General features: G+C 44.9%; 1 protein-coding gene across 1 annotated transcript; it reads right to left on the reverse strand.

Annotated features, from left to right (window-relative positions):
- Positions 1–9913: 9913 nt before the first annotated feature.
- On the reverse strand, positions 9914–14353 carry LOC123449785 (aspartic proteinase NANA, chloroplast-like). The gene is made up of 2 exons (XM_045127121.1): positions 13346–14353; positions 9914–10867 (listed from the first exon to the last, which is right to left on the reverse strand). The coding sequence occupies exons 1-2, from the start codon at positions 14179–14181 to the stop codon at positions 10048–10050; spliced, it is 1656 nt and encodes a 551-aa protein (XP_044983056.1). The 5' UTR covers positions 14182–14353; the 3' UTR covers positions 9914–10047.
- Positions 14354–15838: the final 1485 nt, after the last annotated feature.

Raw genomic sequence — 15838 nt, forward strand, 5'->3', positions numbered from 1 at the left:
GAGATCTTTGATAATAGCAACGGTAGGTTCAACTCTAATTTCCTCAGGGGGTGCAAGTGGTCTAATGTAACCCCTACATATCACCGTTGGAGCTTTAGAATAATCCTTTTTCCTAGCAGGGTAAGGTGGTTTCTCAGCGTAGGCAAAAGGAACAATAGGATCGCTAAAAGCAATGACTTTCTCCTCAACTAGATTGGGTTTAGCTATGTTGACTTCTACAGGGGGATGATATTTAAACCACTTCTCTTTGGGAAGATCAACATGAGCAGCAAAAGATTCACATAGAGAAGCCACTATCTCAGAGTCAAGTCCATACTTAGCGCTAAAATCTCTAGAAGTGTTTCTTTCAACAAAAGATTTAACGCAATCAAACTGGAAATTCATACCTGACTCCTTACCTTCTTCCAGCTCCCAATCTTCAGAGTTACATTTGATTCTTTCCAATAAATTCCACTTGTGGTCAATATCCTTCTTCATAAAAGAACCGGTACAAGAAGTGTCAAGCATGGTACGATCTATATGAGAAAGCCGAGCATAAAAGTTTTGAGTGATAATTTCTCCCGAGAGCTCATGATTGGGGCATGAATATAACATTGATTTAAGCCTCCCCCAAGCTTGAGCTATGCTTTCCCTGTCACGAGGCAAATAGTTATAAATATAATTCCGATCACGATGTACTAAATGCATAGGATAGAACTTTTGATGAAATTTCAATTTCAACCGATTGTAGTCCCATGATCCAGTATCATCACATAGCCTATACCATGTCAATGCCTTATCCTTCAAAGATAAAGGAAAGACTTTCTTATTTACCTCATCCTCGGGCAAACCTGCAAGCTTAAATAAACCACAAACTTCATCTACATAGATCAGATGCAAGTCTGGATGTGAAGATCCATCTCCTGTAAAAGGATTAGCCAGCAGTTTCTCAAGCATATCCGAAAGAATTTCATAAAAGATATTTTCAGTAGGTACCTCAGGTTGAGGAACAACTCCTCGTGCTTCCGTTCATGGTGAAGATACCCCGAACAAATTCCTAAAAGGAACAGTTTCCATAGTGACAAGTGACAATAAATTTTCGCACAGTATATAAATGTTTCCTTACCAAATTCCACTTACCAAAGGCGCTTCACTCTCCTGCAACGGCGCCCGAAAAGAGTCTTGATGACCCACAAGTATAGGTATCAATCGTAGTCCTTTCGATAAGTAAGAGTGTCGAACCCAACGAGGAGTAGAAGGCTCTGATAAACCGTTTTCAGCAAGGTAATAACTGCAAGCACTGAAAGTAGCGGTAACAAGTGATGGTGTAGCAAGGTGAAACGTAGCAAGCAAAAAGTAACAAGTAACAAGTAGTAGCAACGGTGCAGCAAGTGGCCCAATCCCTTTTGTAGCAAGGGACAAGCCTGAACAAAGTCTTATAGGAGGAAAAACGCTCCCGAGGACACACGGGAATTTTTGTCATGCTAGTTTCATCATATTCATGTGATTCGCATTCGTTACTTTGATAGTTTGATATGTGGGTGGACCGGCGCTTGGGTACTACCCTTACTTGGACAAGCATCACACTTATGATTAACCCCTCTCGCAAGCATCCGCAACTACGAAAGAAGAATTAAGACAACGTCTAACCATAGCATTAAACTAGTGGATCCAAATCAGCCCCTTACGAAGCAACGCATAGACTGGGGTTTAAGCTTCTGTCACCCTAGCAACCCATCATCTACTTACTACTCCCCAATGCCTTCCTCTAGGCCCAAATATGGTGAAGTGTTATGTAGTCAACGTTCACATAACACCACTAGAGGAAAAGACAACATACAGCATATCAAAATACCGAACGAATACCAAATTCACATGACTATTATCAGCATGACTTATCCCATGTCCTCAGGAACAAAAGTAACTACTCACAAAGCATAATCATAATCATAATCATGATCAGAGGTGTAATCAATAGCATCAAGGATCTGAACATAAACTCTTCCACAAAGTAGTCCAACTAGCATCAACTACAAAGAGTAATCAACACTACTAGCAACCTTACAAGTACCAATCGGAGTCGCGAGACGGAGATTGGTTACAAGAGATGAACTAGGGATTGGAGAGGAGATGGTGCTGATGCAGATGTTGATGGAGATGACTCCCCTGCGACGAGAGGAGTGTTGGTGATGATGATGGCGATGATTTCCCCCTCCGGGAGGGAAGTTTCCCCGGCAGGATCGTCCTGCCGGAGCTCTGGATTGGATCTGCTCAAGTTCCGCCTCGTGGCGGCGGCGAAACCACGAAAAAGCTCCTCCTTGATTTTTTCTGGAACAAAACCCTTCATATAGCAAAAGAGGGGGACAGTGGGCCGTCAGGGAGCCCACAAGCCGTGTAGCCGCCACCAGGGGGGTGGCGGCTACCAGGCTTGTGGGTCCGTGGTAGCTCCCCTCTCGTACTTCTTTCGCCCAGTATTTTTTATATATTCCCGAAAAAATCAACGTTGATTTTCACGGCATTTGGAGTTGTGCAGAATAGAGGACTCAGACTTGCTCCTTTTCCAGTCCGGAATTCCAGCTGCCGGTATTCTCCCTCTTCAAATAAACCTTGCAAAATAAGAGAGAAAAGGCATAAGTATGGTACCACAAAGTAATATAACAGCCCATAAAGCGATAAATATCAACATGAAAGCATGATGCAAAATGGACGTATCAAGACCATCAACGGCGGAGCAGGTTTAGAGTGCACCACGTGATTGCGTACATACCAACTTCTCCAAAAAATTAGCAATACCAAACCCCTCTGAAATTCGGACAGTGGGGCGAGAACATGAAGCAACTGCTCCTTCCCAATTCCTTCCATCATTTCCAATGCTGGAAGTTCCCATGCTTCAGTCATTGAAAGGTAGAGGTCACTTACAAACTGGCATTTAACGAAAGGATGGAAGTTATCCTCCTCCTCCATATCACAAACTAGACAATTGTTTGTCACTTCTAACCGAATCTTGTGCTTGTTCCTCTAGGCCAGTAGAGAATCAATCCACAATCTCCAAGCGATGTTTTTCACTGTTGGTGGCACATTGCAGCTCCATATATACTTCCATCAGCTTCTGCTCCCATCAGCCGTCGTACTCGAAGAGACTGTAAACTCTCTGTTGGACTCCTCGAACGCAAACATATAGGCAGATTTCACTGTGAACACCCCCAGCTTTGCAGACGCCCAAGAAACAACATCCTCCTCCAGCCTTGGTGAAGCTCTAATCTTAATGTTTGACACCGTGATGAACTATAGCATACCAGGGATGGAGAAGATGATCCCTGAGCTATTCGTAATGTTTGACACCTCGAAGGTAGAAATCAATAAGGAGCATCAAGTGTTGATGGGTAGTAAAACCACTAGTTTGAAGAAGGGCAAAGTAAAGAAGGGAAACTTCAAGAATGACAGGTCAGTTATCGCTCCAATGAAGAAACCCAAGGTTGAATCCAAACCCAAGACTATGTGCTTCTATGATTAGAGAATGATCACTAAGGTGGAACTTCCCTAGATACTTGGTAGATAAGAAGGCTGGCAACGTCAATAGAAGTATATTAGATATACATGTTATTGATGTGCATCTTACTAGTACTCCTAGTAGCACGTGGGTATGAGATGACAGTCCAGTTTTTAAATGTTAGTAACTCGAAATAAAAGCTACGGAATAGACGGAGACTAGCTAAAGGCGAGGTGACGATGTGTGTTGGAAGTGTTTCCAAGGTTGATGTGATCACCATCGCACGCTCTGAGTACCTTCGGGATTAGTGTCAAACCTAAATGTTGTTTGGTGTTTGCATTGAGCATGAACATGATTGGATCGTGTTTATTGCAATACGATTGTTCATTTAAAAGAGAGTAATGGTTACTCCCTTTACTTGAATAATACCTTCAATGGTCATGCACCTAATATGAATGGTTTATTGAATCTTGATCATAGCGATACACATGTTCATAATATTGATGCCAAAAGATACAAAGTAGTAATGATAGTACCACTTACTTGTGGCGCTGCCACTTAAGTCATATTGGTATAAAACGCATGAAGAAGCTCCATGCTGATGGATCTTTGGACTCACTTGTTTCTGAATCGTTAGGGACATGCGAACCATGCCTATTGGTGTAAACGCATGAAGAATCTCCATGCATATGGATCTTTTGGACTCACTTGATTTTGAATCACTTGAGACATGCAAATCATGCCACATGAGCAAGATGACTGAAGGCCTCGTTTTCGAGTGAGATGGAACGAGCAAGTGACTTATTGGAAATAATACATTTTGATGTCTGCAGTCCAATGAGTGCTGAGGCACGCTGTGGATATCGTTATGTTATTACTTCAAAGATGATTTGAGTAGATACACGTGTATTTACTTGATGAATCATGAGTCTGAATTATTGAAAAGTTCAAGCAATTTCAGAGTGAAGTTGAAGATCGTCGTGACAAGAGGATGAAATTTCTATGATATGATCGTAGAGATGAATATTTGAGTTGCGAGTTTGGTATACAATGTGGAAATTGTTTCGCAACTCATGCCACCTGGATCACCATAGCGTGATGGTGTGTCCGAACGTCATAGCCGCGCCCTATTGGATATGATGCATACTATGATGTCTCTTGTTGAATTACCACTATCGTTTTGGGGTTAGGCATTAGAGAAAACCACATTGACTTTAATAGGGCACCACATAATTCCGTTGAGATGGCACCGTATGAACTATGGTTTGGATAAATCTAAGATGTTGTTTCTTAATGTTTGGGCTTATATCAAAAGGCTTCATCCTAATAAGCTTGAACCCAAAGCAGATAAATGCATATTCATAGGATACCCAAAGGAATTAGTTGGGTAGACCCTCTATCTCAGATCCGAGAGCAAACTGTTTGTTGCTGAAAAAACAGGTCCTTTCTCGAGAAAGAGTTTCTCTCAAAAGAATTGAGTGGGAGGATGGTGGAACTTGGTGAGGTTTTTGAACCTTCACTTCAACAAGTGAGTAGAAGAGCGCATGAAGTTGTTCATGTGGCGCCTACATCAGTTGAAGTGGAAGCTGTTGATGGTGATCATGAAGTTTCGAATCAAGTTACTACTAAACCTCGTAGGTCGACAAGGACACGTACTGCTCCAAAGAGGTACGGTAAACCTGTCTTGGAGGTCATGTTATTGGACAACAATGAACCTACAAGCTATGGAGAAGCGATGGTGGGCCCGGATTCTGACAAATGGCTGGAGGCCATGAAATCTGAGATAGGATCCATGTATGAAAACAAAGTGTTGACTTTGGAAGAACTACTTGATGGTTGTAAGGCTATTAAGTACAAATGGATCTTTAAAAGGAAGACAGACGATGATGGTAAATGTCGCAAAGAGGTTTCCGACAAGTTCAAGGAGTTGACTACGATGAGACTTTCTCACTCGTAGTAATGCTAAAGTCTGTTGGAATTATGTTAGTAGTTGCTACATTTTTCGATTATGAAATCTTGCAGATAGATGTCGTAACATTGTTTCCTTGATATTTTCTTTGAGGAAAAGGTTGTATGTGATACAACCAGAAGGTTTTGTCATTCCTAAGGATGCTAACAAGTATGCAAGCTCCAACAATCCTTCTATGGATTGGAGCAAGCATCTTGGAGTTGGAATATATACTTTGATGTGATGATCAAAGCTTTTGGATTTATACAAAGTTGATGAGAAACTTGTATTTCCAAGAAAGTGAGTGAGATCACTATACAATTTCTGATAAGTATATGTGGTTGACATAATGTTGATTGGAAATGATGTAGGATTTCTGTAAATCATATAGGGTTGTTTGAAAGGAGTTTTTCAAAGGAAAACCTGGATTAAGCTACTTGAAGACTAAGCGCCAAGATCTATAGAGATATTTCAAGACGCTTGATAAAACTTCCAATGAATACATACCTTGACAAGATTTTGAAGGAGTTCAAAATGGATCAGTCGAAGAAGGAGTTCTTGAGTGTGTTGTAAGGTGTGAATTTGAGTAAGACTCAAAGCTCGACCACGTCAGAAGAAAGAGAAAGAACGAAGGTCCTCCCCTATGCCTTAGCTGTAGCCCCCATAATATGCCATGTTGTGTACCGCACTTGACGTGTGCCTTGCCATGAGCCTGTCAAGGGGTACAAGAGTGATCCAAGAATGAATCAATGGACAACGGTCAAAATTATCCTTAGTAACTTGAGGACTAAGGAAATGTTTCTCAATTATTAAGGTGATAAAAGGGTTCGTCGTAAAGGGTTACATCTATGAAAGCTTTGACGCCAATCTGGATGACTGTGAGTAGCAGACTGGATTCATATAATGGAACAGTCCTTTGGAATAGTTTGAAATGTAGCATGGTAGCAGCATCTATAGTATGACATAGAGATTTGTAAAGCACACATGGATCTAAAAGGTTCAGACCCGTTGACTAAAACCTCTCTCACAAGCAAAACATGATAAACTCCAAAACTCATTGGGTGTGAATCACATAGTGATGTGAATTAGATTACTAACTCTAGTGCAAGTGAGAGACTGTTGGAAATATGCCCTAGTGGCAATATTAAATTAGTTATTATTATATTTCCTTGTTCATGATAATGTTTTATTATCCATGCTATAATTGTATTGATTGGAAACTCAAATACATGTGTGGATACATAAACAACATACTGTTCCTAGTGAGCCTCTAAGGACTAGCTCGATGATCAAAGATGGTCAAGGTTTCCTGACCATAGACATGAGTTGTCATTTGATAACGTGATCACATCATTAGGAGAATGATGTGATGGACAAGACCCAAACTATGAACGTAGAATGTGATCGTGTCAGTTTATTGCTATTGTTTTCTGCATGTCAAGTACGAACACCGGAGGAATGCCTTTTGTGTATCAAACGTCACAACGCAACTGAATGACTATAAACGTGCTCTACATGTATCTCTGAGGGTGTCTGTTGGGTTGGCGTGAACCGAGACTGGAATTTGTCACTCCGCATGACGGAGAGGTATCTCTGGGCCCACTCGGTGATACAACATCACAGTGATCTTGCAAGCAATGTGACCAAGGAGTTAGTCATGGGATATTACGGAACGAGTAAAGTGACTTGCCGGTAACGAGATTGAATTAGGTATGGGGATACCGACGATCGAATCTCGGGCAAGTAACATACATATGGACAAAGGAACAGTATACGAGATTGATTGAATCCTTGACATTGTGGTTCGACCGATAAAGATATTCGTAGAATATGTAGGAGCCAATATGGGCATCGAGGTCCCGCTATTGGTTATTGACCGGAGAGTGTCTCTGATCATGTCTGCATAGTTCCCGAACTGTAGGGTCTGCACACTTAAGGTTTGGTGACGATTAGGTATTGTTGAGTTATGAATGATGATGACCAAAGTTTGTTCGAAGTCTCGGATGAGATCCCGGATGTCACGAGGTGCTCCAGAATGGTCCGGAGGTAAAGGTTTATATATGTGAAGTTCCAGTTGTCACCAAAAAAAGTTCGGGCGTCACCGGTAGCGTACCGGGGGTACCGAAAAGGTTTCGGGGGTCCACCGGAAGGGGCCACCAGCCCCAAAAGGGCCACATGGTCTATGAGGGATGCGCAGCAGCCCCTGGTGGGCTGGGCACACCTCCCCACCTAAGTCCCATGCGGCTGGGCTGGTGGAGGGCCAACCCTAGGAGGTGGCGCCACCCTAACTTGGGTGGCAAGCCACCCCATGGGTCGCCGCCCCTCCCTCTCTTGGCCGCCGCCCCCTAGGGGAATACCCTAGGGCGCAACCCTCCTCTACATTTCCCCTATATATATATATATATATATATATATATATATATATAGAGAGAGAGAGAGAGAGAGAGAGAGAGAGATGGGGAGAGAGGGCTGCAACATACCTATGCCACGGCGCAGCCCTATCTCTCCCATAGATCAGTTCTCTCTGGTAGATCGGTTTCGGTATTGGTTGGCGAAGCCCTGCCGGAACACCTCCACCACCACGGCCGCCATGTCGACGTGCTGAATAAGAACTCATCGACCTATCCACCCTCGCTTGCTGGATCACGAAGGTGGAGATCGTCATCGAGCTGTACGTGTATTGAACGCGGAGGTATCGTCTGTTCGGCACTAGATCGGGATGGATCGTGATGGGATTGCGGGACGGATCGTGATTGGATCGCGAAGACGTTCAACTACATCACCGCGTTATATAAGCTTCGCTTAGCGATCTACAAGGATATGTAGATCCACTCCTCCCTCTCGTAGATGTTAGTCTTCATAGATTGATCTTGGTGAGTGACGTTCCCCAACAGTAAGTTGTAATGCCACATGATTTGGTGATTTGCCAAAGGACGACGGTGACGGGGAACAGGGGGACACTGAGCCAACGAAGGATGCGGCTAGGGTAGGGTGGGTTGAAGGCATAGGACGGTAGCGCTGCTACGGAAGGGGATGAGGGCAGAGAGCAGGGTACTTTGTGCAGGATTCCTTCTTGGTGGTACACGGGGAAGTACAGTGTGCATGATCTGATATTAAAGGAGAGGGCTCTAGCAAGAAATTTCACGCTACGGGGAAAATCGACTAGGATGGAAGGGTCCAGCAGGAAAAGTGAAGGGTGTGTCATGGGGTGGGGTTTTAGTGTTAAGACCGCGTGTTGGAGATTACATGGAGCATAGTTTGGACAACCACATTTCTTCCTTACATATGGTCTGGATTTGAGAGAGTCCTGACTGTTGAATTTTAAGGAGCTTACTAGGCGCCGGTTTGATGTCCAAAATATATGAGGCATGCGAGGAAGAAATGAGTTTCGACTTGGAAGATGATCTTAATTATTTGTTTGATTTATTTAGATGGATTGTACCCTGTAGCAATGCACGGACATTTTACTAGTTTTGTAATAGTTCCGTCATAGCTGTTTGTGTACTCTGTTTGTTGATGGCTTTGACTTTGTTACCATGCATGATATTGATATATACGTGATTGGTTGTGTGCATCATATTAATATTGGCACGGTTGGTTTCAACCTTATTTTCGAAATAAAAGAACATTTGGGAAGGGGCACGCATTGCTAATAACATTACGAAGAAGAACCAAGGAACTGAACAACCAAACACTAAATACATTTTCCTCTTGAATTTATGTAACTAGTTAATTCCCCGCATGTTGTTGCGGAAATGTTATGCAAAATGTTTCTTCGAGATTTGATTGTTAGTAATCATATGAAAAAAAAACAGGAATAAAAATAAATATGATTTATTATGTAGTTTTAAAATATTTATTAAATATAATAAATAGTATAATGGACATTATTATTCCTCACCAACGTGAGTTATTGCCCCTGTTCTTCAAATATTATGGTTATTTTTATTCTTGATTTGTAATGCAATATTTTCTCAAACATCTGTGTCATTATATCTGTATAGTCATATGGGGTTTTTGAGATAACTATTTATTATAGGATTACGATTGTTCATTTCTCACTTATAAGCATTGTCAAATATGATCATGCGCTTTCACACTGCTGAGAGGATTCGATCGCTGTGACGAGACCTTTGTTTTTTTTCTTTTGATTTTCTTTTTTCTTTTCTTTTTTGGTTGTGTGTATCTTGTATGTCTTGTGACATCTTATAGATGCAGAGGCTGAATGTGTTTGGCATCTTCGTGATATTAACGTATTTTCTTTGTTAAAGAAATGTCCTTCCGCGCTAACAAATTTACGATGAAGTATTTCTTACGGTGCACCGATGCTATTCTTTTTGTAACTTGAGATAAGACCTTTTAAAGATTTCACTATGAACTACACACGGATGTATGTAGTCATATTTTAGAATATAGATTCACTTATTTTGATTCGTATCTAGTCTATAGTGAAATTTCTAAAAGGTCTTGTATTTAGGAACGGAGGGAGTATCATATAGTACCTTCATCCCATGCATTTCATTAACGCTTGCTTATGACAGAGAGCCTTACAGAATCAGCGAGACCCTTACGGGAAACAAGGAAAACGGAACCAGAAGAAATGACCACTAAGTGCTGCCTAATTAATTAATTAATGTGCACAACGGCTCTCCTGAAACCTAAGCCAGCGGTTGGCGAGGTCGAACTCCCAGAGGTGCTCCTGCTGCAGGATGTTGCCGATGACGGACACCCCGGGCCACACGCCCTCCTGCAGCCCGATGCACTTGACGCCGGGCGCCGCGTCGATCACGTAGCTCTTGGTCGGCGGCCGAAGCCGCGCCGACCCGGCGAACCGCACCTCCAGCCTCGGGACGGCCGGCGGCCTTCTCGTGGCCGTCCAGTTGTAGCAGTACTCGAACGGGTCCATGGTCACCCGCGGCACTCTGGCCAGCTGCTTGCTCAGCGCAGCCACCACCGCCTTGTACGCCGGGGTGGCGAGGATGGTGAGGCTGGTGCCGGAGTCGAGGATGGCACCCCCGTTCTTCTTGACGTCCCACACCTCGGCAGGGATGTTGAGCGCCTTCCCGGCGACGGACACGGCGTCGACCGTGACGGCGTAGAACGGGGCCACCTGGGCGTCGAGCAGCAGCGGCGTCCTGGACGGCGAATGCGCGGCGCCAACGGGGCCGAACGTGAGGTAGCTGGTGGCGTTGCGCGGGGCGAGGTGGTCGACGAGGCAGTATGAGAAGCGGCCCCCGAAGCGCGCGGCAGCGCGGGAGGCGAATGAGATGTTGCTGTTGCCGAGGCTGAGCACGCCGTCCGAGGACTGGAAGCTCTGGCCGTCGTAGGAGGTGGTGCAGCCCAGCACCACCTCCTGCAGCTTCGCCTTCCTGTCCGAGCCGGAGCCGGACAGCGCGATGGTCGCCGCGTCCGTGCCCACCACGCCGCGGGCCGACGACTTGTCCTTGTACCTGAAAGCCACACGCACCATCAGATCAGCAACGTCAGTTGGATTGTCTGTTAGATCATCAGTTGGGTGGGTTAGCAGTTGGTCGGCACATGCAGAGATTCGAACAGAGTAGAACACAGCGCACGCGGAAGAAAAATGAAACACATTATGATCGAGTTGACCCACTCCAGCTAGAACACGCACGATTGTTTGGTGGTGAGATCATGGGCCAAATGTGTTTATCTGAATTCTGAAATGGTACTTACAGCTTACTACAAGTGATGGTGTGGTGGTGACCATGGGGACCGTGTGGCGCGAAAGGCATACGACAGAACCAGCTTGCAAGTAACTACTACGTACAACTCATCTTCTATATGCTCCAGATAACAGAATCATCATCATTTAGAAAGATAACATGTCTTGTCCATGAACTGTAAAGCAAAAGGGAGGGAGACTTATTCCTAGGTGGACCTATAAGAACAGTCGGGTGCATGATAATCGATTTAGCCAAGCTCAACAAAATTTAGCAGCCAGGTGACACAGTCTGTTTTAGGCAAAGAACAGTGATGGACCAACATGAATGTCAATCAACCTCATGAGCTAGGTAGGCAGGCGCGCCCCCATAGTAGGCAAGAAAGAAGAGAGTACAATGTCTAGCTGACTAGCTAATCATTTTTTTAGTTAGGATTAGTACAGCAACGCATTGGACCTACTCGTGTTAATCGCCTCTAAAGCAGGTGCTAGAGATCGAGATCGATCGGTGACAGATCATATGCTGGCAGAAAGCTGGGTTGGATAAGCGCGAAGGAACATGGCCGAGATTCAGATACGGCGCGTTGAACCCTAAATGAGCTGCAGAATGATACATTTCCCTAATCAAACCTAGCCGTTAACTGTAAAGCGGGCGCTAAAGCGATCGGTGATGACAGATGGATCGACATGTTACCCAAAAGCTTGTGGCCGAACATGGCAAATGTTCAGATACAGTCTCCTGGTCAACTTGAGGGTGCTACCACTTGAAGTAATAGTATTATGAGTTTCAAGACTGCAGTTAGTACTGCGAGGGAACAAGCGGTAGTACTAAGTATGAACGACAGGAAGAACAATTCAACAGTCTTAACAAAGACAGAGCAGCCAGCAGCAGGAGTGGTTCAGGTCAGAGTAAGTAAGCCCTGCATCAAAAGTCCTATTCTACTCCCCATCACAAATGTCCCCGGCTGAACAGTAAAATAATTTAAAAAAAACGATTCAGAAAATTCTTTTTTTTTATAAACTTTAACAGATGTTTTAAATGCATACCGAAATTCAGCACGAATAATATCCATGCAAGTCATGGCGAAAAAACAAAATCAGTAATCCAAAATGTATTCAAAACTAGCATTTTTGGAGCATCGATTTTGTTTCGTTCGTAAGGATTTCCACGAATGTTATTTCGATCTGAATTTTTGCTGGCATACAAAACATTCGTCAAATTTTATCACTGTTCCACTGTTCTCCCGGGAGCATTTGTGCTCGGAAGCAAAAATAAATAAAACTCCATGTCCCCGCTTCATGCTTTTTTTTCTCTGAATTTTAATCACCGTTCCCGGCGAACAGCAGCATAGCTAGCTGTGCGTACGTTCGTGCAGGCGCACATGGAGCGCCACCCCAGAGTTCGACCCACCGTTCGGCGCCATCTACCATTGCGAAGCAACCTGCTCCATATTTTTATGGTAGGAACGGGCGGAGCAGCGACGACAGCGCATCGTCGCTGTCTGCGTGCGCGCGGCCCGCGCCGCCGCCTGATTTACCCGAGTAGACAACGTGCGCGCGGCGTGCCACCAGCGGCGCCCAGAGCGCGCTCCCGCATCCAAATCTGGCGCGCAAGACAAGGTGACGCGGCCGTCTGACGCCAACGATTAAATACGGCGACCGCCTCGCCCTGCCTGTCCGGGCTCGGAGACTGTGCGTCGACCCTCACGATCAGAACGAGATGGGAAAAAATGCAAGGAAAAGTGGACGTGGCTGGACTCCACAGTGGAGTTGGTGAACACCCCATGAATGCGGGGTGAAGAGCGAGCGGGGCCGGCGGAGGCCGATCGGCGCGACTGGCTCTGTTCGTACTCCTACTACCTCGTTCGGACATGCTAGCTCGTCGTTCGTCCAGCTACGCGGGCAGTAAATCGCCGTAACGAACGCCGCAAAAGCCGAAGCAGGCAGGGCAAAGCTCCGGGCTTCGCGAATGAATGCTGCCCTCTGCTCTGCGATGCTCGGCTATGGCCTACGGCGAGGCGACAACAGTCACCACGGCCGCAACAAATTTATGGCCCTTACCTCTGCGCGACACCCACCCAGCAGCCGGGTCACCAGGCCAGCCACAGCGCGCACTTACTGCGCGCCCGCTGCCGCTGCCGCGCCACCCCGAACCGAACCACCGTGTCCCACGATCCAGAGCGAGCTAAAATGGAGGAGCGACTAGAGTACTTTGGCAAGTTGGCAATGGTGGTGACATGGTACTGACCTGTAGTCGTAGCCGCAGGGGGCGGGCGGGGTGGTGCCGGCGGAGCAGTTGGCGAGGGAGAAGGGGACGTAGGACTTGCACGTGTCGGAGGAGCACGGGATGGGCGCCCACGACTTGGAGTTGGCCGGCCGAAACACGCGCGGCGACGCTAACGGAGACGCGTCCGGCGAGGACGCGCGGCGCCCGCGGCACTTGACCCAGGTGAGGTCGCTGCCGGTGTCGGCGACGAGCACGAAGGGCTGCGCGGGGGTGCCCACGCGGAACTGCACGAAGTACTGCCCCGTGCCCGTGTACGCGCCCGACGTCAGCGGCATCGCGAACGCCGACGCCTCGGGCATCGGGGCGGTCGACGTCTCGGCCGCGCGGCGCCGGCTTGACGACGACGACGACGACGCCAGCCTCGCGGAGATGTAGGCGTGCCGGTGCCGGTCGTCCTGCGCGCGCTCTGCCAGCGACGCGCCCGGAGCGGCGGGCACCAGCTGCAGCCGCGCCGACGCCCCGCTCCCCCGCCGGTGCTGCCGATCCGCACCGCCCGCGGCAGCCGACGCCGCGACACAGGCCAGCAGGATCGGCAAGAGAACGGCGACACCACAGCGCGCCATTGCTTCACCGGACGACAATGGCGAACAGAGCAGAGCAGAGCGGAGGGGAGGTTGGCGGCCCCTGCTTTTTGGCAGTGTCCGGCAACGGCGAGGGGAGGCGGCTTTTATAAAAGTCGCCTGCGGCCTCCATACATGGATGGATATAACGCGGTTGATTGCGTTGGGTGCTTGCTTCGTTGGCGATGGCGGGTCGGGAATCATTTGCTGCCCGATTCGGCTCGACCCGTTAATCATGCGGCCACGAGCGGTGTGTCAGCCGGATGACAGTGTCTGAGAAGGGAATTAGGCATATCTTGCCGAAATAATGCTATGTGATTAATTAGGGTGTTTAGCACATTATTACTCGTATATGGTTCTATGATTTGTGAAAGAAATTGCCTTCAAGCCAGTGCTTGCAAATTAGGCAAGAAAATCAAGAAAATAATATATTACGACTCTGTATTATTATGCGATTTTTTAAGCGAAACAATACTGGTATTAGTGTTTTCTTAATAGTAGTATAATCAAATAAATTATACTCATAATTGCGTGTATCTCTGATTGTATTACTGTACTCATAATTGTGTGTATCTCTGATTGTATTACTATACACATAATTCCGTGTATCTCTGATTGTATCAAAAAAATCTCTACTATCATAGACATTAGTGCAAATACAATTTGAACACCGAGCGGCGAATCAATTTGGATATCAAGTCACTGATTTAATTAGCTACATAGTTGATTATATATGTATGCAATTAAGTAGGTCCACTTAATTTTTCCGCGTCAAGTCAATCAAGAAATGAATACATTAATACAATTAATTAATTATTCATTCAAAAATAGAAGTATGAATTCTTTTCTAATTAGCCATATAAATTAATTAATACCACTATTAGTGTTTGCTTAAATATAAGTAATCAAATAAATTATTACTGTAGAGGCTGAAAGATAGCAAGTACTAAATCTCAAAGAAAAATATCAAGCAAATATCGACTATTAAAGGAGAATTCATACGTCGCCGCAGTTTGCACATCGACATTAATGCAAAGATAGTTCAAAAACCAAGCGCCAAATCAATTTAGATATCAATTCATTTATTTAGTTAGCTAGATACTCGGAAACCAAGACATAAATGCAATAAATTAGGTCCACTTCAATAAGGATTATTTTGACACCGAATCAATTCAAAAACCTAGTAATTAAATCTCTACTATCATAGACATTAGTGCAAATACAATTTGAACACCGAGCGTCGAATCAATTTGGATATCAAGTCACTGATTTAATTAGCTACATAGTTATATATGTATGCAATTTAGTAGGTCCACTTCATTTTTTTCACGTCAAGTCAATCAAGAAATGAATACATTAATACAATTAATTAATTATTCATTCAAAAAATAGAAGTATGAATTCTTTTCTAATTAGACATATAAATTAATTAGTACTACTATTAGTGTTTGCTTAAATATAAGTAATCAAATAAATTATTACTGTAGAGGCTGAAAGATAGCAAGTACTAAATCTCAAAGAAAAATATCAAGCAAATATCGACTATTAAAGGAGAATTCATACGTCGCCGCAGTTTGCACATCGACATTAATGTAAAGATAGTTCAAAAACCGAGCGCCAAATCAATTTAGATATCAATTCATGTATTTAGTTAGCTAGATACTCGAAAACCAAGACATAAATGCAATAAATTAGGTCCACTTCAATAAGGATTATTTTGACACCGAATCAATTCAAAAACCTAGTTATTTATGCAATTAATTAATTAGGCATGGAAAGAAAATAGAAGTAGGGATTATTTTCCAATTAATTAATTAGGTAGGCAGCGAGTCTCGTCCTTCTCACACGCGAGGACGGCCAACAGGCTCCGCTGATGTTGGCGGCTGCTTGCAGT

Source organism: Hordeum vulgare, chromosome 1H, assembly GCF_904849725.1.
Source record: "Hordeum vulgare subsp. vulgare chromosome 1H, MorexV3_pseudomolecules_assembly, whole genome shotgun sequence".
Classification (NCBI taxonomy): Eukaryota; Viridiplantae; Streptophyta; class Magnoliopsida; order Poales; family Poaceae; genus Hordeum; species Hordeum vulgare.

Excerpts from the sequence above, each read along its gene's own strand:
- LOC123449785 (XM_045127121.1), bottom strand. The coding sequence starts at position 14,181 with ATGATTAACGGGTCGAGCCGAATCGGGCAGCAAATGATTCCCGACCCG. Across the intron at positions 10,868-13,345 it reads CCCTGCGGCTACGACTACAG|GTACAAGGACAAGTCGTCGG; the intron begins GTCAGTACCATG and ends TGTGGCTTTCAG.